A 25,159-nucleotide genomic window follows, 5' to 3' on the forward strand; every position below is an offset into this window, starting at 1 on the left:
ACAAAGCGAGTCATCCACAGGGGGCAGTTACGGAGCTATGCACATTAGGGTAAATGCTGACATTATACAGACACAGTGGACTCTTTTTGCCTGGCTGAAATTTTGGAACAGAATTGAAGCCACTCATTTGAACTTTAGCCTAGAAAGCCAAGTGGCAGCAAGGGCAGTGGAGACGCACCTGGTGAACTGGATGGGTTTCTGCACTGGGGGCACAGAAGTGAGGCAGACACTGGAGGAGTGACATGCCATAAAAGAGAATCACCTTGAAGAGAAAATGTGGAAGTGTGAGAAGTAACACAAAGATCTCCAGTGTAAAGAAAGTTCTAATGTATTGGCTGTGCTGGTGAAGTGTAGTGCACTCCTGTCTCAAGGCCTACCAGATTGAGTAGCTTAGATGTGTGACCCAACCAAAATCTCAACATCTTTTCTGTGCTGCCTTATTCATCTATTCAATGGTATGTTAAATTATATAGGAATAAAGTAGTGCACCGTATAGCATTTTAGTTAAAATTTTGAATTTTAGTCATTTGTAATCTTAAATATATGTCAGCACTCTTCACTTGAACTACACTTTTTTACAGACATCTAACATGTTGCTAAAGAAGCTGTAGCCTGTGTGTTTTCCAAGTTGTGAGTACCCCACAATGACTTCCTTGCACATCAGGCTTTACAGATCATCCTTTCTATTCTACAGTGTTGCCAGATAGGAATTTCTACAACACAAGGCAATCATGTCACTCAAAATCCAGATGCCCATTCCTGAATTGGTCCTCCAGGTTAACGTTCCTGGCATTTCATCATCATCCCGCTACTTGTGTGTTTTACAGTGTTCATTCCAGCTCTCAGCCTCCCCGGATGCAAAAGTTCTGTTCCTCCCTTGCTTTACACCTTCAGTTCATTTTGACTAATTTTTAAGACCTTTCTTTAAAAAGGAAAGACTAGTTTTTCTCTGACTTCACACTAAACTTCCTTTGCTTGTCTCAATTGGTCTGGACTGTCTCACCTTGGTGCTTACCTTTGAGTTATAAGGGTCTTTTTGGCTGTTCATTATTTCTGCCCCACTCCATTGTATGCCAGCCCACTCATTAGACATAGCAAGATCTCCATCCATGGTGTTTACTGCAGTGCTGGAGTCAGGTTAGATGATACATGAAAAGTTTAAACAGTAATTAGAAATGTTCCTGTTATTAGTTAGTGGCCGGCTTTTAGCTTAGTTGTTGGTCAGAATTCATGTTACTGTTTTGCTATTGCTGTTAATGAAAATCATCTCAAAATTTGTTTTATGGCTACCTTGAATTGACCATTGAAAGATCATAGCAAAGTTAGTAATTTACCTTTAACTCTGAAGAACACTGTGGCTTGCTTTTTGTGTTACAATTTTATTCCTTTTATATGACTCTGCCGCATTTTGTATTCATTTCTTCCTTTGTGACAAAACATTCAACTATATAGGCAATCATATATAATTTACATAAGACTTATTCCTGCAAGTTGGTAGTATCCATTTATGCTGATACTTGTTTTATCAAATCGAAAGCTTTTGAAACCTTCTGTTTAGATAACTGTTTTTTTTTATGTCAAATAAAGTGAGTCTGCAAATGCTTTTTAAAAGTGAATACATAGTGACCCAAGCCAAGATAGTTAGCAGTTTGATTTCTTTAAATAAACCTATACCTGCAAAATATGTCCAACTATTGTATCTATTTCTTTTTAATTTAAAAATGTCAGGACTGGAGAGGTGGTTCAGCAGTTAAGAACAAGGACTACTTTTGGAATGGACTGGAATTCTGTTCCCCAAACTCATTTTAGGTTGCCTTTAATTGCCTATGTACCTGTAACTCAGCTCCCGGGAATTTTGATGCCTTTCTTCTGGCCTCCATGGGCATCTGCATTCATTCTCACATGCATACACACCAACAAGCATGAATAAAAATAAAATATTTTAAGAGAATGAGGTAATCACTTTTGAGCCTATTATGTGATTCTCCTTTGCACATAGAAGCTTTTGACATTCTTCACCTTTTTGAGTTTTATTAAAACTCCAGGAAAAATGTGCCAATGTGAAATTGTGGGGTACCACTTGAGAATGATTATGTCAGGGTCCTCATGAAGTTCTTCCTATGCTGGACATGTATTTGTACTTTCTCATCCCTTCTGTATAGTCTGAGGATTTGCATAAATCTATAAAGAGATTCTGATACGTTGATACGCTGCACTGAGTTAGAGATTGTGCATCCTGGACACTGATACTGACATTTCTTTGACCACATGGTACATTTGCCTGCTTCCAGGGGCTGTGCACATATTTGAAATTACTGAAAACCTGATGTTCTAAGGTGTTATTTATGGACCATTTAAACATTTAAAAAATACCAGTAGATCCAAAGCCACTGTGTAATTAACCCAAAAACCTAGAGCCAACTATAGTACAAGATACAGTGTTTTGTGGCCTAAATACCAGTGTGTAACATGTCTGATTCCATTTTTTCTTTCTTTCTTTCTTTCTTTCTTTCTTTCTTTCTTTCTTTCTTTCTTTCTCTCTCTCTCTCTCTCTCTCTCTCTCTCTCTCTCTCTCTCTCTCTCTCTCTCGTTTGTTTTTGGTATTTTTGAGACAGGCTTTCTTTGTGTAGCTTTGCACCTTTCCTGGAACTCACTCTGTAGTCCAGGCTGGCCTCGAACTCACAGAGATCTGCCTGCCTCTGTCTCCCGAGTGCTGGGGTTAAAGGCGTGCACCACCACAGCCTGGCAAACATTGCTTTTCTTGACTGTTTTGAAGTTCACAGCCCTTTAGAAATAACAATGAGAGGCAGAGGCAGGAGGATCTCTTGTGAGTCTGAGGCCAGCCTGGTCTACATAGAGCTCTGTCTCAAAATTAATCAACATGGAGGACATGTGTTCCCCAAAGAATGAAAAGGTTGGCTTTTCTCTTGTAGTTACTGTCTTTTCCTGGTTGAGTTATAAGAATTCTTTATCTATTCTAGAGAGTGAACCAAATCACATGTATTATTTGTGCATATTTTCTCCCATGCAGTGGATTATCTTTTAATTTCTTTTAAATAGTGTCATTTGAAAATTAAAATCTTTGAATTTTTCCATATTCCTCAGCTCTGTGCTTTTGCTAGCCTATTAAAGAAATCACTGATCCAAGGTCAAGAAACTGTATAGTTATTCATGCTTACTTTCTGTTCTCAGAGTTCTTTACCTGTTCACATACAGATATGATGCATGTTGTGTTGATGTTTGCGTATGATGTGTGGTTGTCATTCAATTTTATCTTCTTATGTGTGGGTCCATCTGCAGGTGTGCCAGCATTATTCATTGAAAAGTCCCCAGTGAGTTGTAATTAAAACATGAATTGCATTTAAATTTGAATGGTAATTTCTGACTTTCTTTTTCTGTGTGCCTGTGAGTGGTGTATTGCTTTGGATACTGTAGTTATTCATCAGATGTATGGACTTCTTTATTTGAGCCACTGTCATGCAGGTGTGTTTTGCTCTTCTTGGATGTATTGCTCCGTAGACATACAATAGTATTATTTATATATAAAAATAAAAGTTGTCCTTTATGTATATCTAAATAGGAAGCTTTTCATGTACCTTCAAGTTGCTGATGGTTCTCACTTCTCTGAAGGGCTCTCTCTGTTGTTTTCTAAAAAGTGTATCTACTGCTAGAAAGTGTTCCGTTTTGATCTGCTAAGTAGTAATTCTTCTTTATTTTTGAAGGAGTGTCTCATTGGCTATAAAGTACTGTACCCAGTGCCGCTCACGATGTTAAATAGTCACTCACCAGAGCCCACTCTTCTTGTCTAAGCTTCCTTTGTGTCTGGGGTCTGGGTTCTCACTGTCTTCCAGACACTGTCCTTCCTGTTAGAGTCTGGATGCTCCTGTGTCCTTTCTGGCACTTACGGTTATGGGTCTCTGAGGTTTTACTGTTTGGAAATGTTAAGCTTCTTGGGTAAGTAAAGTTTTTCATCAAATTGGGGAAGTTTTGAACCAGTTGTTTCTCTGAATATTTTCCTCCTCATCCATTTGGTGCTGTTCACAGGTCTCTGATGTTGTGTTCTTTTTTTTTTTCCCCATCCTCTATTCTCAGCATGTCTATCTTCAAGTCCAATGACTTTTTTCCAGTGTTTTTGCTGATGAGACCGCTGAAGTTTCTGCTTTAATTACTGGTTTTCAAGCCAAGCATTTACCTTGGCTTCTCTGTATACTGATAGTCTCTATTTGATGAAGTGATATACTTGATCGTAACAGTTTCTTTAAGTTCCTTGGCTATGTTCAAGATGTTGGTTTAAATTCTTTGCCTAGCAGCTTCAATGTCTCAACTTCCCCAGAGATGATTTTTATTATCAGCTATTTTTCTTATAGAGAGACCATACTTGTGTGGGTTTTTTCACGTCTCAATTTCTTGTTTTAAACTAGACACAATATATTAATTAATCGTCGACTCTAGGAGTCATATTTTTCCAGGATTTGTTATTTGTTTTTATTTTATATTTTGGACTATTCAAAACAAATTGTGTGAAGTCTGTGTGTGTCAGGTGTGGCCACTTTAGTCTCCTGTGCATTAATGTCAATGCCTGGCTTCTGATGCGAGTGTGCTTATGTATAGTGGTACTCATACCCAGCATGCACATAGCCAGTTAACCACGACTCAGCATTAGAAGCCCATTCTTTCCCCATGCTGGACCTCAGGGTCAGCCAACAAAAACATCTCTGTGGTCTTTTCTGAGTCATGAGACATGGCATTGAGCTGGGCACCGCCCTCTAGATGCCCAGGAATATTTTTTATGCTTATCAATTAACCCATTTGCCTAGTATTTCTCCACAATCTCAAGCATCTAAAATCTTAAACAAGTGGCATTAATTATTCTCTTCAGCTAAGCTCTAGGGAGTAAGCCTGCTGTACTAAGGAGAGTGCAAAGTCAGAGCAGATGAAGACCGCTCACAGGGAACCATTACTAAAGGGTGTTCCAGTTGCCTCTCTGCACCCCAGTGGCTTTCAGGCTATTGCTAAGTGAAAATATCACATAGCTCTGTTCTTACCAAGATTTAGCCATGCTTTCTTTGTTTGTGTGTTTGTTTTTAAATAAATAAACTTTGGCTCTCTGCAGCTCTATGGTTCATTTTTGAATCTTGACCATGGCAATCTTAGCTATGGTTTCCAGCACTTGCCTTTTTGAGAGCGTTGGGAGCTTCTCACTCTGGCCATTGGACCGAAGCCACAAGTTCACTTCTCCTCACACCATGGTTAGACTCAGTTAGCATCAGCTGGTGTCATGCAGGACTGGAAACACAGTGTTCTTTCTTTCCAGCACATCTTCTCAATGTCCCTCCTTCTGGTATATTTCAGGACTATGATGATGGGTACGGTACTGCATACGATGAACAGAGTTACGACTCCTATGACAACAGCTACAGCACCCCAGCCCAAAGGTAAGAGTCACCCCTCGCTGCCAGGCTATCCATGAGCTTGACACAGGACCCTTCCACAGGGAGGTGTGACTGTCAGCTAGTGGGGCTGATTTGACTTGCTGTCTGTTGTTTCTTCTAACTGGAGAAGTGGAATCTGCCCTTCCCAGTACCGTGTATTAACGCCCCTGGAAACCATCATGCTAAAGCACCTGGACTTGAGAACTACGTTTAATTTTATCTACTCTGAAAATTTGACCCAAATGTTTAATATCATCCTAAGGAAGGGTGATTTCCTCAAAGTGGATAGCCATTCAATCCTAAGGCCACCAAATTCCATAGGAACAGTGAACATCCTGCCTCTCTGGAGAATAGTAATGCCAGAGCGTGGCTTGCTGTTCACACAACATTGTGCAGTGATGAGCAGTGATGCACCTGTCTCCCAGCAGCTTCCGTTTTTGTAAATGTAACCATTTCATCCTGATGAGACCCCCCCCAAAAAAAAAATGTATACTGCAGTGACTGAAAACCTAAACACAGGCTGTATGTTTGTAGTGATGGAGTGCCCAGGTACATTTGTGGATGTGGTGCCTGCCCCTCAAGCTGTGAGTGAATGCATGGGTTCTCTTACCTATAAACTCTGATGCTGGCCAGGGGAGAATAGTAAACAATTTTCATCTTTGCTCTTGACATCCTACTTTGTATATAGCCTAGGACAGACAGATGGCCTTCAGACCTAGGCTGACGGGTGATCTTTTTCAGTGGATGCCGTGTTCTTCATGTTTGTGTCATTAGTTCTTGAGACAGAGGCACTCCTACAGCTTGTTGAAAATGACAGCAAGAAGCTGCATGAGGCTTGCCCTACAGCTCCTGCTGTAGCTAGACTAATACTTCCTGAAGGATCCTACTGTAGAGAGCAAGGAGGGGGGTAACAGAAGAAGTCATGTGTCCAAAATCCCACTGTAATTTGAATGAAAGGGTCTATAGTCGTATCTTCTAACTCAAAGACTGCTCTTTACAACTAGACATTTTTCCTACTTAAAAACATAAATACCCATAAATTTTCATGGTGAAGCACATGCATCTTCTACTTCATAACACTTTCTCAGTGTGTGGTTTCCGTCTACCCTGTTCTCATCAGGTCTATCACCCAGGCCAAGTGAACATATCTTATAAGAAGCATATCCTGTAAGATAGACACTGTGCCTGTGGAAGAGGAGCCTGTATAACAAAGAGATTGATCACACTCTGTCAGATGGTTTCCCTGTACTTTTTAGTGAGTACTGGCCCCACCCCCATCTGGAACTGGAATCTAGTGATGTTGTATGTTTTTGCTTGAGCTGTGTGATGATCTGAGTATGTGAATGTTCTAGACAGTGTGTTAGTACTTATGTCCCTTAGTTTTCTCACTTCTAGCTAACATACATTTTTCTTTATCTAAAAATTTTCTCATACATTTTAATCATATTCTTTCTAAACTCCTCCCAGATTCTCCCTACTGTCCTACCCATCCAACTTCCAACTTCATATTGTCTGTCTGTCTGTCTACCTATCTACCTATTTACCTGTCTGTCTGTCTGTCTATCTATCTATCTATCTATCTATCTATCTCTCATCTCTCTCTCTCAAAAAAAAAAAAAGTCAAAACAAAAACAAAAAAAGCAAAATGAAACCAAAAGTGCATGCACACACTGTTTGGATCTTATGGGTCTTTGTGTCTGCAAGACACTGTTTTGGTGGAGTCATTCACCATCTCTGACCCTTACAATCTCTCCACCTCCTCTTCCATATAAATCCCTGAGCCTTGAGGGGAGGTGTTTGATGAAGACTTCCCATTTAGGACTGAGAGTTCCAAAACCTGTCACTCTGCACATTGTCCATTCATGAGGCTTTGTCTTAATTATTATCTACTGTAAGAAAAAACTTCTTATGAGGATTGAATAATGCACTGATCTATAGTATAGCAGTATATCAGGAATCATTTTATTGTTTTGCTCCTTTAGCAGAATAATAGAAATAGGTGTCGCCTAGGTCCCATGAGTTACCTAGTCTCAGGTTCTTGACCATTTCAGCAATGTCAGACATAGGTTTCATCTCATGAAGTGGATGTATTTTTCTAATTTTATTTTTGAGTTCATAATATAATTACATCATTTCTCTCTATCCCCCTTTCCCTCCAACCTGTCCCATGTATCCCTCCTTGCTCTTATAAAATTGATGGCCTCTTTTTATCATTAATTGTTGTAACATGCATATATGTACATATATGTAAATATAATTAATATATCAAATATATATTCCTAAATATAACCTGCCCAGTCTGTTTAATGTTACTTGTATGTTCCCAGGGCTGACAGTTTGGTATAGGATAACCTATCGGGAAGACCATTTCTCCAACTCTCAGCATTACTTAGTTGCCTGTAGTTCTTGGTATAGGGTTGAGACTTTGTGGTCTTTCTCTCACTCCACTTTGGCCTGTCTGTTGTTGTTATCCTTTTTTGTCTCATGTTTAGGCAGTAGTGTTGGTGAGACCTTATGCATGTAGCTTCTGATAATTCTAAGAGATACAGTCTCACAGTAAACTCCCTGATCCTCTGGCTCTTAACATATTTCCACCCCATCTTCTGCAGTGTCCCTTAGGTGTGGAAGTTATTTTGGAGGTGTGTTCATTGAAACTAGACTTCATAACTCTGCATTTATATTGGTTGTGGTTTTCTAGAATGTTCCTCATCTATTGCAAAGAAAAGTAACATTGATAAGGAGTGAGAACTACACTTATCTGTGGGTATAAAAATAAATATTTAGAGTGTAGTTAGGGATTATGCTCATTTAGTAAAGTAGTGGTTGTAGGTTCTCCTCTAAGATCCATGACTTCACTAGCCATGGGTAGCTTGCTAGGTTTCCAGTGCCAGTCCTGATTTCCTTCTTGTTGAATGGGTCTTAAGTCCAATTACAGAGCTGTTGGTTAATGCCAAGGTATGTGTGCCACTACTGCACTCTTAGGATTATTTGCCATGATGGTCATTATTGTGGCTGATAGGCCTCATAGCTGAATAAGAGTGTTGATGGCTTACTTCCTTTAGAAGCTTCCATGGGACCTTCTGGTAAGTTCCAGCTCAGGGGCCCCTAGGTCATGAAGTACTCTTTAAAGCCAATCAAAAAGTGATTGGTTGCCTCCATAACATTTGTGCCATTAGTGCAACAATATATCTTACAAACAGGTTGCTGTTGGGCATGTCAGAGTTTGTACCTGAGTGATATTGATGATTAGTTTTCTCCTCTGGTAGCATGTAAAATATAATAGCACCATGAACATTAGTGAGTAGTGGTGAAGGTTCTAATTGGGCACTAGCTGAATTTCTCCATGATCAATGACATATGTAACTGTTGATAATAATAGGACCTTACTGTCAGGTTATGGAGAGTAATCAAAAGCTTTGGCAGTAGTCTTTTATGTGTGGAGGTTTCCATGGGGCAATGAATCAACAAGATGTACCTCATTCCTGACATTGAGGTTAGTGTAAGATGTGTAGTTGGTTCATTGTCTCTTCTATTGCTTCTATTACTCTTTAATTCTTTTTATATATGTATCTATTTTAGGAAACTTCTGCAGTATTAAGTTTCCATATGGTTTTTCAAAAGGCAATTTTGTTAATTGTCCCACCTTGTATTCCCTCCTTTAGCCTGCCCTCACACCCTCCTCCCCATTTAACCATTGTATTCTAGATTCTACTTTATCTCCTTTTATAACCTTGCCTCCTGCATACTCACATCCCTTGCAAGTTATCTAACCTCTGTGGTTATTTAGTTTGAAACACATATCTAAAGTTAAAACAAAATTCACATAGGACAAAAAAAACAGGCAATTTGTCTCTTTAGATCTGGGTTACCTCACTCAGGATAATAATTTTTTTTCTCTATCTTCAAATTTCATAATTTTATTTTTCAAAGCAGTTGGATAATATTGCATTGTGTCAATAACATTTTTGTTATTTATGTTAGGCTATTTTCCTGTTTCTGGCTATTATGAACATGGATGAGCTAAGATACAGTCCTTGGGTTCATGCCATTTCTACCTTCCTAGGAGCTGCCACACTGATTTCCATAGCAGCTGAACAAACTTCCAGTCCCACCAGGGATGGATTTGCAGTCTCACCAGCAGTGGATGAGTGTTCCTCTTACTCTGCATCCTCTCCAGAATGAGCTGTCATTGGTTTTCTTGATCTTGGCCATTTTGACTGGGATAAAAGTAAATTTCAAAGTAGTTTTGATTTGAATTTCAATGGTAGCTAAGGATATTGAACATTTTTAAGTGTTTCTATGCCATTTGTTTTCATCTTTTGAGAACTCTGCTTAGTTCTGTACCCTTGTTTTCTTGTTCCGTTCTTTTTTAGTTCTTTATCTATTCTAGCTACTATCGATATGCCACATGTGTATTTGGTAAAGATCTTTTCCCATTCTGTAGTGTGTTACTTTGCTTGAGTGCTGGTGTCCTTTACCATATAGAAGATCTTTAGCAACATGAGGTGTCATTTATTAGTTGGTCTTAGTGCCTGTGCTCAGTGTCCCATTCCTTTCCTGTGCCGATGAGTTTCAGCCTGTTCTCTACCTTCTCTTTTATCAGATTCAGGTTTTATGTTGAGGTCTTTGATCCATTTGGAGTTGAGTTTTGTAAAGTTGATCAACATGCAGCCATCCAGTTTGACCTTTGCCATTTGTTGAAGATGCTATCTTTCCTCCAGTGTGTATTTTTTTTTTTTGGCTTATTTATTTATTTATTTAGTAAAGACTCAGGTGTCCATAGATGTCTATAGTCTTCAGTTTGATTCCATTGTTCAGTGTGTCTGTTTTTTATGCTAATGCCATACTGTTTTTATTACTATAGAGCTGTAATACAGCTTGACATCAGGGATAGTGAGACCTCCAGCAGTTCTTTTACTGTTCAGAATGGTTTTAGCTATCTGGTGTATTTTTATGTTTCCCTTTGTTGTTGTTGTTGTTGTTGATTCTGTTAAGTGTTGTGTTGGAAGTTTGATAGGATTGCAGTGAATCTATAAATTGCTTTTTATAATATGGCCATTTCACTGTATTAATCCTATGGATCTGTGAGCATGGGACATATTTCAATCTTTTGATGTCTTCCTAAAGTTTCTTTCTTCAGTATCTTAAAACTTTCATTATAGAAGTTTTTCACTTGATTGGTTACAGTTATCCCAAGGTTTTTGTTTGTTTTAGTTTTTGTTTTATTTTGAGGCGACTGTAAAATGTACTGTTTCCATGATTTCTTTTTTAGTCTATTTGTATTTACATATAGAAAGGTTACTGATGCTTGTGTATTAATTTTGAATCCTCCTAATTTGCTCAGTGTTTATCAGTTGTAACAGTTTCCTGATGAAGATTTTAGTGACTTCATGTATAAAATCATTTCATTTGCAAACAGACATGTTCACATTTTTCCTTCCTGTTTGAATTCTGCTTTCCTTCCGTTATCTTACTGCTCTAGCTAGCATTTCAAGGCTTTAATGGAATAGGTGTGGCGAGTGCATAGCCTTCCTTAGTTCTGGATGTCAGTGAGCTTGCTCTAAATTCCCTTGACACTGTTGAGATGTGCCACCATATCCCTAGTCTCTCCAGCACTTAATCGTGAATGGGTGTCAGATTTTCCAAAGGCCTTTGCTCCATCTAATGAGATGATTACATGGAATTTGCCTTTCAGTTTCTTTTTTATATGGATTACATTTAACAATTTACATATGTTGAGCCATCCCTTCATCTCTGGGATGAAGTCTACTTAATAAGGGTGGATGATCTTTTTGATGTGTATTTGGATTCAGTTTTCAAGGGTTTTTTTTTTTTTTTTTTTTTTTTTTTTAGAATTTTGCATCTGTGTTCATGAGAAAGCCTGGTTTATACTTTCTCTTTTAGTTGGTTCTTTGTGTGGTTTTGCTAGCTGTATAATAGTGGCTTCATAAAAAGAATTAGGAAATGTTCCTTTAGATTCTATTTTTTGGACTAATTTGAGGAGGATTGGTGATCTTCTTTGAAAGTCTGGTAGAATTCTGCAATGAATCCAACTGGCCCTGAGATTCTTTGGGTTGGGAGATTTTTAATGACTGCTTCTATTTCACTAAAGGATATGGCCTGTTTAAATTGTCTGTTTTTTCAACTTGATTTACTAGATCATATATATTAAGAAATTTATCATTTATTTTAGGTTTTCCAGTTTGGTAGATTTCAGATTTTTAAATATATCATGATGATTCTCTGAATTTCCTGAGTGTCTCTTGTAATGTTCTCTTTTCATTTCTAGTTTTATTAATTTAGATCCTGTCTCTCATCTTTCAGTTAATCGAACCAAGGGTTTGTTAATCCTGTGGTTTTTTTCAAAGAATCAACACTTCATTTCATTGATTCTTTATGGTCTTTTTTTTTTTTTTTTTGTCTGTTTGTCTATCAGTCTGTCTGTCTGATTCTGTTTCACTGATTTTTGTCCTGCGTTTGGTTATTTCCTCCCATCTATTCATTTTGGTATTGTTTCTTCTTTTTTTTTTTAGAGCTTTCAAGTGTGTTGTTGTTATCAATATGAAATTTCTCCAGGTTATTTTAATATAGTGACTTAGTGCTATGAACTAGTGTCTTAGAACTGCCTTATGTCCCTTAGGTTTGAGCATGCTGTGTTTTCATTATTAATTTTCTTCTTGACCTAATGTTTATTCTGTAGTGAGTTGTTCAGCTTCCATGAGTTTGTATACTTTCTCCTGATTCTTTATTCTTATATTTAGATTTAATCTGTGGCATCAAATATGATATATGTCATTTTTCTTGTGTTCTTATATCTGTTGAGACTTGCTTTTTATCCTAACATGTGTTCAATTTTGGAGAAAGTTTCATGGGCTGCTGAGAAAAAAGTATGTTCTTTAGTGTTTGGTTGGAATGTTCTGTAGATTCATAGAGGTCCATTTGATTTATGACATTATTTAACTCCAGCATTTCTCTGTTTGGTTTTTGTCTGAATCAACTGTCTTGGAGAGAGTGGGTTATTAAAGTCACCCACTGCCACTGTGTTAGAGTCAATATTTGATTTTACATTTAGTGCGTTTCTTTTACGAACTTGGGTGCTTTTGTGTCTGGTGCCTAAATGTTTAGAATTGCAATATCCCCTTGCTAGATGTTTTGCCTTTGAGTAAGTGCTATCCTTCTTTATCTCCTCTGGTTAGTTTTAATTTGAAGTCTGATATGCTAGGTATTGAAGTAGCCATACCTGTTTGCTTCTTGGTGCCATTTGTTTGGAATAACTTTTTTATATATACTTTTTTAGGGTCAATATTTTACCTTGATATTAAGGTATATTCCTTGGATGTAGCAGAAGGATGGATCCTATTTTTGCATTCATTCTGTTAGTCTGTGTCATTTCATTGAGAAATCGAGACCATTGATATTGAAAGTTACTAATGAATACTATTTGTTGATTCCTGGAATTTTGTTGTTATGGTGTGAGGTTTCCCCCTCCTTCAGCTAACTGTTCTGGGATGGGATTGCTTATTTATTATGTGCTCTTGGGTGTAGTTAACTTTATCTTCAGACAGGTGCCTTTAAGTGCCTTCTGTAGAGCTGAGATGGTAGATAGAATTTCCTTATATTTGTTTTTATTATGAAAATGTTTTTTTCTCTCTTCCTTGATGTGATTGATAACTTTGCTGAGTATCATAGTCTTGACTGGCATCTGTGGTCTCTGAAGGTTGCAGAACATCCGTCCAGACCCTTCTGGCTCTGAGTCTCCTTTGAAAAGTCTAATAGGTCAGCCTTTATATACGACTTGGTCTTTTTCCCTTGCAACTTTTTATATCCTTTTGTTGTTTTATACTTTTAATGTTTTGATATATTTTGTGTGTGCTGAGGGGACTTTCTTTTCTGGTCAATTTGATGTTCTGTGTGTTTCTTTTATCTTGATAAAGGCATCTGTTTATTTAGATTGGGAAAATTTTCTTCTGTGCATTGTATTGAAAATATTTTCTGTGCCTTTGAGCTGGGTTTCTTTTTCTTCCTTTATCTCTAGTATCTGTAAGTTTGGTCTTTTCAAAACATCCTAGATTTCCGGGATATTTTGTTTGTGGATTTTTTTTTAATTTAACACTTTCTTCAATTGAATTATGCATTCTATCCTGTCTTCAAGACCGGAGATTCTCTCTTCCATGTCATGTATTCTGTTGGTGAAGACTTGCCCCTGAGGTGTTTGTTTGACAGCCTGAGCTTTCCATTTCTACTTTGATCTCAATCTGGGTTTTCTTTGGTGATTCTATTTCTCTGTTAAATTCTATTTTCATGTCTTGGATTGTTTTCTTTATTTCATTCAACTGTTTGTGCTTTCATGGTCTTCTATAAGGGATCTATTCAAATCTTTACAGTGCTTGTTATTTTGGAGTCCTTGTCTTGTGCTTCAGCTAAATTACTTTTCTCAGGGCCTATTGTAATATGGCTGTTGGTTTCTGGAGCAGACATATTGCCTTGTTTGATCATCTTTGTGTCTTTTGAGCTGTGGTCTAAGCATCTGGAGTTCTAAGGTTTGAGTTGTCTCTTGGTGTAGATATCTGGACTCCTTTTTGTGGGATGGGTAGTCTGTCCTGTTGTTTCTATTACCACTCTAGGTCCTAGCCAAGTGTGTTTGGGAGGCACATACTAGAGAGATTCTGAGTCCCATTCTAGGATGGTTATCTGTGGGTCCCTGCTAGAGAGAGTGATTCTGTGGGTCAGTGGGAGTCACAAAGGTATAGAGATGACCTAGAAAGAAAGTCAGAAAGGGGCACCAGCAAAGTACTAGGAGGATGCTGGGTCTGCACCAAGAGGCCATGTCTCAAAGGGATGGAGTGGCCTTCTTATGTTTTGATTTTGGTTTTTCAAGAGTGTTGGTCCCATCCAGCATAGTTACTATAGGTAAGAGTAGAAAACAAACACATTGCAAGACTTCAGTCCAGATGATCTTCTGTTTCCTGAACTACCTTAAAGAGCCAGATTTAAAGCCCTTAAAAATAAGACAGTAATGTCACAGTGAGTCTCTGATAAGCAAACAGAATGAAAAGCAAGTTACTTAAAGTATACTCTAAATCAGGATCAGAGTTTATTGGAGTTTAAGCCATTACTTTCATGTCTCGCTCAATCTAAAGGACAATGGCAAGAGTTGGGTCTGGGCTGGTGAAGCTTGTGATCTTTTCACTTAAATATGGTGATACATAAATACAATGGGAAGCACTCCTTTCAGTCCTTCGGTCATTGGATCAGTGGTTCTTGAATGTCTGCCAAGTGCTAGGCACTGCTCTTAGGGTTTGATGCCAAAGACTGTTAACATAGAACCTGTCGTTGGAAAGGTCACTGGCTGTAAGGAATCAAATGTAAATACTTAATTGTAAGCTATTCTGAGAAGCCTGAGAAGTTTCATTGGAAAGACTACAAAATTCCAGTTTGGAATTTATGGATATATCTGAGAGAATAAAGAGTAAGGATAGTCTCCAGATGGCGGTCAGGGAAAGGACCACATAGCAAGGTGAGGCAGGAGCGAGGAACACCAAGCAACAGCAAAATACCTTGTGTGGGGAACGCTCAGAGTGTAATGTGGGTGGAATAGTCTCTCTAGGGACTGAGACGTAAGACTAGGGAGCCAAGAGAATGGCGTGTTTAGACTTGAATTTAGAGAAATTCATCAGCCGATAGTTTTGGAGAAGCTGGGGGCCGATGCTTAGCATAGCTGGGGCAGAATCGGTTAAGAGGCTGCAACACTATAAATTATAAACCCTAAGTGTCAGGAACTACTCGCCAAAGAAACAGCTTACATAGCAGTGCAGCCATCTTCTCTGAAGTGAGGTTACAGTGTCACAGCTGACCGTACCCAGGAGCAAACCCCATGAGAGTTGAATGTATGTGCAGTGCAGGAGCCCAGCGATGTGAAACTCACACTTCTTGGAGAAGAAAACTGCTTCAAACAATTAGATTACTTGCCAAATATCGTTCAACCTAGACACAGAAGCCAGTGAACCTTGGTCTGGATGGCATAGGATAGGCTTATCTAACCTGCTGCTTTTTAGTAAATTAAAATGAGAATGCTGTTTTGCACAGTTGTCTGAAGAAATGTTTTGTTTTGTTTCTTTATATTAGTATATAATAAAATACTACAATATTGTTTTCTGTGGTTCTGAAACTGAGGCTCAAAGTCGGCATGTCAGTAGCTCCTACTTCATCTGAGGCCTTCCTCTCTTTGACGGACAGGTGGCCACCTTTTCCCTGTGTCCTCACAGTGTAGTTTCTGAGTGAGTATGTCCTTGGTGTCTTTGTGTATCCAAAGTTTGTCTCAGGAGAACATTAATCAGATGGGACTAGGCTTCATTTCAAATGAAACCACCTCTTTAAAGGTCCTGTCTTCAATCACAATCATGATTAGGGGTTTCAGGGCCCAGGGGTTCAGCATAGGACTTTAGGGGGAGGGTACACAATCTGTCCCATATCCGCATAGGTACTATAACTATGATGTATGTGCAGCATGTGTCTCAAAGTTAGGAATCTGATAGAAAGCAGAGTATCCCTAAATCACATAGTGTCAGTATGGAGATCATCCCTCCCTTCTCAGTATCCCCTAAAATTCTGCTAAACTAAATCTTGAGATGCCATCATTGCATAAGGTTCAGAGAGATTGTCTGAAATTCAACTCAGGGCCCACCAAGTATGTAAAGCCCTCTTGGCCCCAAATTTCATCTTGCCTCCCATACCCTTCTTTTGATTTCAGCTGCTTTTACTAATTGCCACTTGTACTCCATATCGGGGGTTCTGGTGTGGATAAGTGTTTTCCTCTGAAGACTCCTATGCTAAAGGCTTGAGCCACAGCTGCTTGGGCAACTTTTGAAAACCTTAGGAGTGGGGCCTCACTGGAGGAAATGGGTAACTGTGGGTTGGTCCTTGGGAGCATCCTGTCCCCGATCCCTCGCTGGCTCCCTGCTTCCCTGCTACCATGAGGTAGAATCCGCCTCCTCACAGGCTACCCCCAGTGATGATCAAAAGCTCTGAAACAGTGTGCCAAATCAAGCCTCTCTCCCCTTAGGTTGTTTTCTCAGGTATTTTGTCAGAGATTAAAAGCCTAATCCATGAAACATTGAAAACCCCTGGTACTTAACGCTTTCCGATAACTTCAGAATTGTGTCTTGAAGCCTCATTTTATCGGATCTGGATTATCTTAATCAACAGAACTTCACTTAAGCCACATCTTTAATATTCAGGCTAAGACAGCAAAATTAAGAACTGGCGTCTTAGAACTTAACATTAGATCCTTGCAGCAAATAGCACTTCCAGCTTCTGCTGTCGGAGAACACACAGCCTCGGGGTCAGGACTGGGTACCACCTGCAGTGCTGTGTAGCACCGTGTCTGTAGGCTCGGGTGTCTTACTTTACACATTCCATTGCTGTAAAATTTATTTTATACGCCAATACTTAAAGTCTAAAACATATTCCGTGCTTCCTTTGCGGTTGGTTGTTGCTTCAAGGTTTCCTTCTTGGTCCTTTTAGAGAAGTGGAAACCATGAGCAGAGCTTGATAATGCACCATCCTCTGGAGTCACCAGCATGAAAGCTGTGAGAGCCTAACATGTGTCCACTGTCTCCTGAGATGGGCTGGAGCTTACACATCAGACTCCAGTAGACATGGCGTTAAATGTCACTATTCATTCATGTTGTTCAAATAAGTGGTGCAGGGTTTGAATTGCTTTGTGGCTACCATTTTCTTTCTCTTAGGCATGCCTATACTAAGTGCAACTGGCTGCCTCTAGCCCTGTTAGGGGCCACACTGCCTGAGTAGAGAATTGGAGAGCACCACATACATTAGTGTTTTCAAGTTTCCGCTTTGATGTGTTACCCTTAGCACATGTTATACATAGACATAGAGCAGTTACAAGTTCAAAATTCTTTCACTTTTTGATACCGGTGCATAGTCTGTAACATTTGGAGACCTGTGCTATAGAGGTTCAGACTATGGCAAAACTGTCTACAGTTCCCTTCCCTCCACTCCACCCCCCCCCACACACACACACAGAGAGACAGGCATACTTTCAGGCAGTTGATTCAAGCTTTCTAAGCCTCTGTTTATAAGAAAGATAACTGTTTTTCCTCCAGAGGATTGAGGAAAGTGTAACATTCACTCTGAAATCTGCTAGAGGACCAGTGGGGAGAAAGCTAGTACTGCCTTCCTTTCACACCTCCAAGTGACTCCTCATTTCACAGGTGGATGACTGTAGGATGCCTACATTCATAAATCTGGAAGTATTGCCAAGTGACAGTGCACGGGCAGGAGGACCTTGCTTAAGACTGCCCATCTGCTCCACCAGTGTCTAGATTTGCCATAACAGAGTGATGGGAAGATGGGCAGTGGCAGAACAAGACAAGAGGTGGCATGACGATGTGTCCTGTCCGCTGATGCCCTCTTCAGAAAAGACTACTAAGCTCCACAGTCCTGATCGCCTTTATGGTGCTTTATGTTGCACAAACAAGCGTATCAGTAGGTTTTTATATATTTAATTCTTTTCTCTCAATTTTTAAGTATCCTGTCTTAGAATCAGAGTACAAATGACTGTCCCTACATTGATAGACTACCCATCGCTTTTGTAATAGCCTTGGTTAATACTGACATTGAAGTATAAAACAATGCAGTTTACTTAATTTCACACATTTAGCTAATACATTGTCAACACAGTTACTGGAAAGAGGAATATAACTGGTTCTTTGTAATTTGCAATTATAATAACTCATTGGACGTTATTGATTGGTCCCTGTGGGTACACAGCTTCAGAGTAGCTATAGTGATGAATGTGAACAGATGATGAATGGCTCTGACCTGACCTGACTTGAGCTCCATAGATCCCACTGTTTTGCCTCCTGGAAGCCCTGCTCCCAGATGTAATCCCTTCCATTCTACAGTAAGTCGAGTTAGTTTACATCTGACATCTTACCTACAACCTTTATGACAGTTATAACACTTCAGTCTGTATTTCTAAGCAACTGTGAAATAGCCAAAGAAATATCTGGCCCTTGTAGCAATCACAAGTACAATAAAAAGAAGAATGATCTCAAAAGGTGCACATATCCTCAAGGGAGTCAGATGACAACATTTTGCTTCTGGGGGATTCATTCTATACTGATGGATTAATTTCCCATTGCACCCAGGTTTTGACAGTACTTTCAAGTACATATTTCATCTTCTAACATCTCTCTGAGATTTTCATGATACTTTAGATTTCAGGATACTTTAAATTCCTGAAAAAAAAAAAAACAATTAAAGATGGCATCTCATCGTGGCATTGGTCATGTGGGTCATTTGTGCATCATCTCCAGTGTCATGGTAACCTGAGCGGTAGATTCTTCTACTTAAGGAATCTGAGGGTTGAGAGGTTCCACAACTTTTCTGAGACTGCACAACCAAAAGGACTCAGGCTCAGGCTTTTGTCTAATTCTAAAGTCATTATCCAGCCGAGAAAAAAGTTGTATCTAAAACTGTTGGCTCGATGCATGGCAAAGCACCACGTCGCCCCTTTACCAAATTGGTAGACCTGTTAGAAGCTGAGAGTGCTCTGGTGGGGTTTTGAATGGCAGCTTCTGTCCTCTGTGCCTGTCATCTACTGTGTGGTGGTTTCAGTCGGCACCTTTAGCATCATGGCACAGTATGATCTCTAGAGCTGACCTGTGAACATAGAGAAGAGTTAGGAATTTCACTTGGTAAATGCCAACCTGCTGTTTAAAGATGTGACCGTTTAAGCATCAGGCATCCTGTATTGATAACAACTAGTTAGCATCCAGGAGCACTGTGTAATGATTTGGTCTAGTATAAAATGTGTTCACTATGCTTTACAAAATTGTTGCCAAATGTTGTTATTTACAGTGGTGAGACCCACTGCATGCAGCATCTCAGCCCATCAGACACTTTTTTTTTTTTTGCATAGCTCAATACTTCAAGGATTTTTTTTCTAAAGAAATCAAATTGAGCATTAAAAACTATCAACACATATTGAAACACAGTCTGAAGTATACATTGACAAACGATACATCCCCACCAAAATTAATACTCCAGACGAATAGATGCCTTGATTTTTAATGAAAAACTTCATAGAAAGAAAAAGCAGGGGCAGGGCGGGGTGCAAGGTAATGATGAAAAACCAAGTGACAGACCTAATAAAGGAAAAGAAAGCAATGACACTTGCCAGAGGACAGCAAGGAAGCTTCATGGACTATGGCAGTGGCATTGTGCATTACAGGAGGCAGGCTGAGCTCTAATCTGAACATAGCAGAGAGGATGGGGGCAAGAGTGGAAGATTCGCAACAGCCAGTAGTGGGGTGCAGAGGATCTAGCTGAACTGATTGTCATTTTGACAAGATGTCTGAAAAGCAGCTGGAGATGAGCAGACGTTTCCTGCAGCTTGTGACTTCGGGTTCCTTTGGCCCCTGCCTTTGGCCTGAGGTGAAGAGACTTCAAGGTAGACCGCATGTGGACGTGCAGAGGTGCTGGCAAGGTGGCCAGGAAGCAGAGATGAGGATGGGGCCCCTTGTCCCTGGCAAGGCAGGAACCTGATGACGTTCCCTTTGACTGGTGGCATATTCTTGTCAGAGGGACGGCAAATACAGCTCCCCAGTGGTGAAGCAGCGATAGTGTAGCAGTGCCTTGAAGTTGAGGCCAGGAGCCCCAGAGCCACTGTCAGCTTCCTCATCCATTGCATTGCTTAGTTAACACGGCACCTTCATTGCTTTGAAAACAATCCAAGAAATTCTAAGGCTCTATCAGGAAATTCTTTAACTTAAACAATAAAGAAAAGGATTTTCTCCCTGTGTTTCCTAGTGAAGTTGGGGAGAATCAAATGTGTGACATACCTACCAAGTGCTGGTTACTGTGTTAGGTGCTTTCAAGCATTTGGTTTGCCTGTCAGTCCTTACTCTTAGAAGGAAATACTGAGAACACTCAGACTGCATCCCTGTCTAGTTCAAGATCAGCCCCTGCTGGAAGCCTTGCTCCAGATGGGTTCCATGATCTGTGTGAAGTCGGCGCCATGAAGAAATTGTGACCACTTGTTGTTGTTCAAACAAGTGGCCCCGCATAGCCTGGGCTGTCTTTTATTTATGCAGTTTCAATGGTTTGCATGAACAGTTTTACAATTAGTTTTTACTTCCTGAAGTTTCTAAAAATGGCTACAATACTTATAGTTCGTTCCTTTGCTTCTTCCCCCTTCTGTTCCCCAACTCTCCCACATGTAACCATTACCTCAGTGTTGCAAGCCACAACTACAGGTGGAACAGTGTGCCCAGGGGGCAGCATATGCAGTTACAGCATCATACAGGGTGAGAGACAGCTTTGTCTCTAGTGGTTAATGTTTACATCTGGTACTGTCTGGTTTCTCACGATCAACTCACCAGCCGAAGCTGGATCAATTCACTCTACATTCTGTACTACGCTCTCTCTTCCGGGATTTTCCATTATTCCTATAGGCAACACATCTTGGAAACATACTCTTAAAGGTTGAGACGGTTTATCCCTTCTTCTTATGTCTATCTCTCTTAACTTTTTGGGATATTGGCAGAGTTATCAGAAATGAGGGAACTGTGAGTTTCTAGATTCTACTTCATTCCCTGTCTCTAGACTGTTCCCATTAATTCCTGATATCATCTATTTCTTAACATTTCTCCAAGACTCTCGTGGTTAAAAATCATTCTTTCCAGAACAGTTATGCAAATATATAATATTAAAACTCTTGACCTATTGTGACTCCTTCAGGCTAGCAGTTTGGCTAGCATGTTAAAAGCAAGGAGAGCATGTAGCACACACACTCCCAGGGTCATGCCCAGAATTATGCAGCAAATAGTCCACAAATTTTGGCCAAATGAGTCAGTGTCTCCAGGGTCTTGCCACAAGGAGAGCTATTCATGGTATTCTCAGGCCTTGTTTCCCAAAGAAGTCACATGGCTCCCACCAAATCCCTGTCCAGTTCTCCTTGCAAGCATGTGTGTGGAGCAGGGAGGGGGTATTGCAATAAATGTACAGAATACCTGAACAGTGCTCACACGTGGAGTCCTTGCCTTTCCTCCACAAGTGTGTGAGAGCACACTAGGGGGCAGAGGCAGGCTAGTGGCCATAAATCAATTGCCACTGTCAGTTCACTGTTTAATGTTCTTGAGAATACATGAGATTTATCACTGAGGACTTGTAGAGTAATGGCGGTGTATGAAAACAGAGTCCACCAGGGAGATGTACAACATCATTTGGATTTAGCGCTGCCATCTGCTTAATAGTGCCAAGAAAGACTACAGCAGCTCTTATGATCAGCCACTCATAGCGGTGACAGATGCTCTGCTGGGTGAGCATATAGGGAAGAGTTCCTTGCCTACCACACTGTGGACTGTGCACATGACCGGCTGTCTGAGCAGGGCAGGTGTGGGTTTTCAAACCCCAACTTTAAACCTTCACTGTACAGTTTTTAAAGGTCTGCTTAGCAGACCTCTCCATGTCTTTTCTCTGTCTCATAATCAGTCTTAAAATGTATTTCTATTGATCTGTAAAAGATTTTTCCTACTAAGTTTTACCTACATGGGATCTTTTTAAGCAAAATTAGTGTTTTATTTTTGAAAAGGAGGGGCATAAATAATGTATAATTTTTTATTTTTATTTTTATTTTTTTTTTTTTGGTTTTTTCGAGACAGGGTTTCTCTGTGTAGCTTTGCGCCTTTCCTGGAACTCGCTTTGGAGACCAGGCTGGCCTTGAACTCACAGAGATCCGCCTGGCTCTGTCTTCCGAGTGCTGGGATTAAAGGCGTGCGCCACCACCGCCCGGCCAATGTATAATTTTTTTAAAAAAAGAAAATAGTATATACTTAGATTTAGATACCAGTAGGGAGAGACGGAGGAGGGAGGGAGACAAAGGAAAAAGGACATCATACATTCCCAGGACAAGCAGTGGTGTGGGCCTCTCAAGAGCTAACCATGTCGTCACTTTATAACTGAAGGAAAATGATAGAACTCTTGAAGTAAGTTCTAACTTCCAATTGAGCATCGGGTTTAGTACAGAAAAGAGTATCTGTAAATTCATGCAAACCTATACATTCTAACTCCTTTACTCCCTAATCTGGATGAATTTGGCCAGGAGACTTGTTTTGTTTTGTTTTTTGAGTCTTCTCTACAAAATGGTAACAATAGAACTGACCTGTGCAAGTGTGTTTAAATGAGCTGGGACATGTAATGTTCCAGTGAGTCACTGTAGCCATATGCAATAGATACTACACACTGTTGGAAGCCTTTTACATTTCACAGAAGAGGAAATGGAGAGTTTAGATATTAGGAGCCTCTTTTTATACCTGGAAACTTGGACAGTCTTTCCTCTTGATACAATACCAATAAATAAGCAGAATGGATGAATGATGCATGCTTTCTCAGATTACCCCCCCCCCCAAATAGTCAAAAACTCTCTCAGTTAGATTGTTACAGAATACTCAGATCTGCCAGTAGACCTGTGGTCAGCTTGATGAGTTATTAAAACAAAAACAAAACAAAAAAGTCAGTGTCTAAAGTCTTCATATGTATTCAAACCTCATTTATTAGACAATGTTTGAAGCAGGTGATAATGTGGATTGTATTTCCCCTTGTATAATTCATTATAAAGGGATTTTTCTTTTAAGAAAGTTGTATTTGTAGATGTGCCAGGACTTAACAGTGCCACAGTGAGCGCTTGGCAGTAAGAGCGCTATGAGAGAGACAGGGGGACAGTAAGAGCCTGAGGGGAGGGGACGGAGACAATAAGAGCTCTGTGAGACAGCATCCAGGTAAAGAGGATTAGGTGAAGAATTTAGACAGATTGTGATGTAAGTGGGTAATGCAATCTGGGGTAAAGTTTCCTTGGGACATGTTGATTTCGGGCTGTAGGTGGAAGGGCAACACCTACATTAAACAATTGATATGGACTGTTTTATATTCTGATAGCTCACCACCCAGCTGGTAGCCTTTGTTCTTTCCCAGTTGTTGTCATTAATAGATTTATTTATTTTTAAGTAAATGGGTTATAGTTTTCTCTTTGACATTCTCTGTTGTTCGTGTGTGTTCCCAGCATTAGAGAGGTTCAGGTAGGATGCTCAGCGAAGGAGAAGTGTGTGTGCTTAGGAATCTGACACAGCCCGCTGTGAAGCAGCTGTTTGTGTCACTTCCCTTATCTCAATAGCCTCATCTACAAAATGGGAATAAATAGTTCCCTTACCTACCTCGTATAGCTGTGGGGGTTGAGGAGAGAACTTAGAATCAGTCTGTGTAATGTGAACCCCAGAGGCACAGTGCTGTCAGTGTTTTAGGTATATCCTGCCTCACTTCTGGCATGTGTGGGTGTTTGGCGGTCCTTACTACTGATGGCTGCTGAGGTGCTCAGGCTGCCTCCCTGATTGTCCTCCATACAGCTGCTTTATATGACTTGGTATAGGATGAACATTTAAAAGCAGTAATGCTCTCTACTTTATGCCACTTAGTTCCTGTTCTGATGTTTTTATTTGATGTTCTGTAGAAGACCAGGGAGTAATGGATGTACAGAACAGTAGGAATTAATCACCAAAACTTCCCTGTCTTCCTTAATCTGTCACTTAGAAACACTGCTGTGCCTCAGGAACACAAATTTATGTTGATCATGAAGTTAAAAAGATAGTCACTTGGGCCAATTGCAGTCTTTTAAAAATGATCAGCAAAAAGTATTGGTGGTGTTCTTAGGGACTGCTAAGCTTAGACACATAAGTTATATTATTTACATATATATTTTATATCCTGATTTTTACATGTAGAAGAAAAAGCTATGCATATAAGCTTAGCCAAAGTAGTAGAGATAAAAGTGTCTCAGGTAAGGCTGAATCAATACTTTATTAATTAAAAATAAGTGTTTTATCTGTCCTGGCTAGTCTTTCTGCCTGGATTTGAATCACTGACCTACTGTTTACCCAATGTGACTGGTAAACTATGTAACCTGTGCTGTGTGGTTACAATATCGGCTACCTATTACAACAGTCATGAGTTCCTGTGAGGAAGCAGTGTGTCTTCAGGAAGAATTGTTCAGAGGCTCATTTACATATTCAAATTAAGGCATACTTTGACAGGAGGTTTCTTGGACTGGATAACATCTAAGTCTCTGTCTGCTGGTACAGTTTTCCTATTGGGAACAGGAAGAAATGTCACTGAAAGTGTGAACACTGATGTCCTTTCCAGCTGGTTTCCAGAAGCCTGCGCAGCAATTACAAAGCTTGTGTCTGAACAAACACTTCTTTATTATCTTCCAGTCAGGGTCTTGGAGCAGGTCAGCTAGCTCTAGTTTTATTTTTGAACTCTACAGAAGCTTTCCACAAGCAGCCATGATTGGAGGGCTGTTCCTGTTGACCAGTAAATACCATATAAATGGGGTTGTGCACATATTGAAAGAACACTGCACCGCGTCTAGTAGATATTCGCTAGGTAAATATTCGTCTCCCCAACAAGTAAATTCCTCGCATTTCCCTGGCATCCCCCATTCATGTGTTCAGCAAATGTCCACAGGGTACTAACTGAGCTCTTGTCCTGGGTGCTAAAGAAGAGTTGGTGAACTAAATGTGATGATCATAAATGAGTTGGGGAGGTGCAGCTTTGCTGAAAACATTGGTTTAAGATTTGAAAGCCCTTCCAGAGCTTGGTGGAATGAAAGGCATCCGTGAGAGCAGTAGTCTTTGTGAAAGTTCAGGAAT

General features: G+C 39.8%; 1 protein-coding gene across 3 annotated transcripts in view; it reads left to right on the plus strand.

Annotated features, from left to right (window-relative positions):
• Positions 1-25,159, plus strand: part of Khdrbs3 (KH RNA binding domain containing, signal transduction associated 3) — a 170,813-nt gene that overhangs the window by 113,202 nt on the left and 32,452 nt on the right. For all 3 annotated transcript variants that reach the window (XR_005089628.1, XM_028875996.2, XM_028875999.2), the window contains exon 7: positions 5,353-5,435. Coding sequence is in view for 2 of the 3 variants with exons in the window: in XM_028875996.2 (XP_028731829.1) it covers positions 5,353-5,435 (83 nt within the window). In the remaining variant the exon portion in view is untranslated. The remainder of the gene's footprint in view (positions 1-5,352; positions 5,436-25,159) is intronic.

The sequence above is a fragment of the Peromyscus leucopus genome, chromosome 20 (genome assembly GCF_004664715.2).
Source record: "Peromyscus leucopus breed LL Stock chromosome 20, UCI_PerLeu_2.1, whole genome shotgun sequence".
NCBI classification, from domain to species: domain Eukaryota; kingdom Metazoa; phylum Chordata; class Mammalia; order Rodentia; family Cricetidae; genus Peromyscus; species Peromyscus leucopus.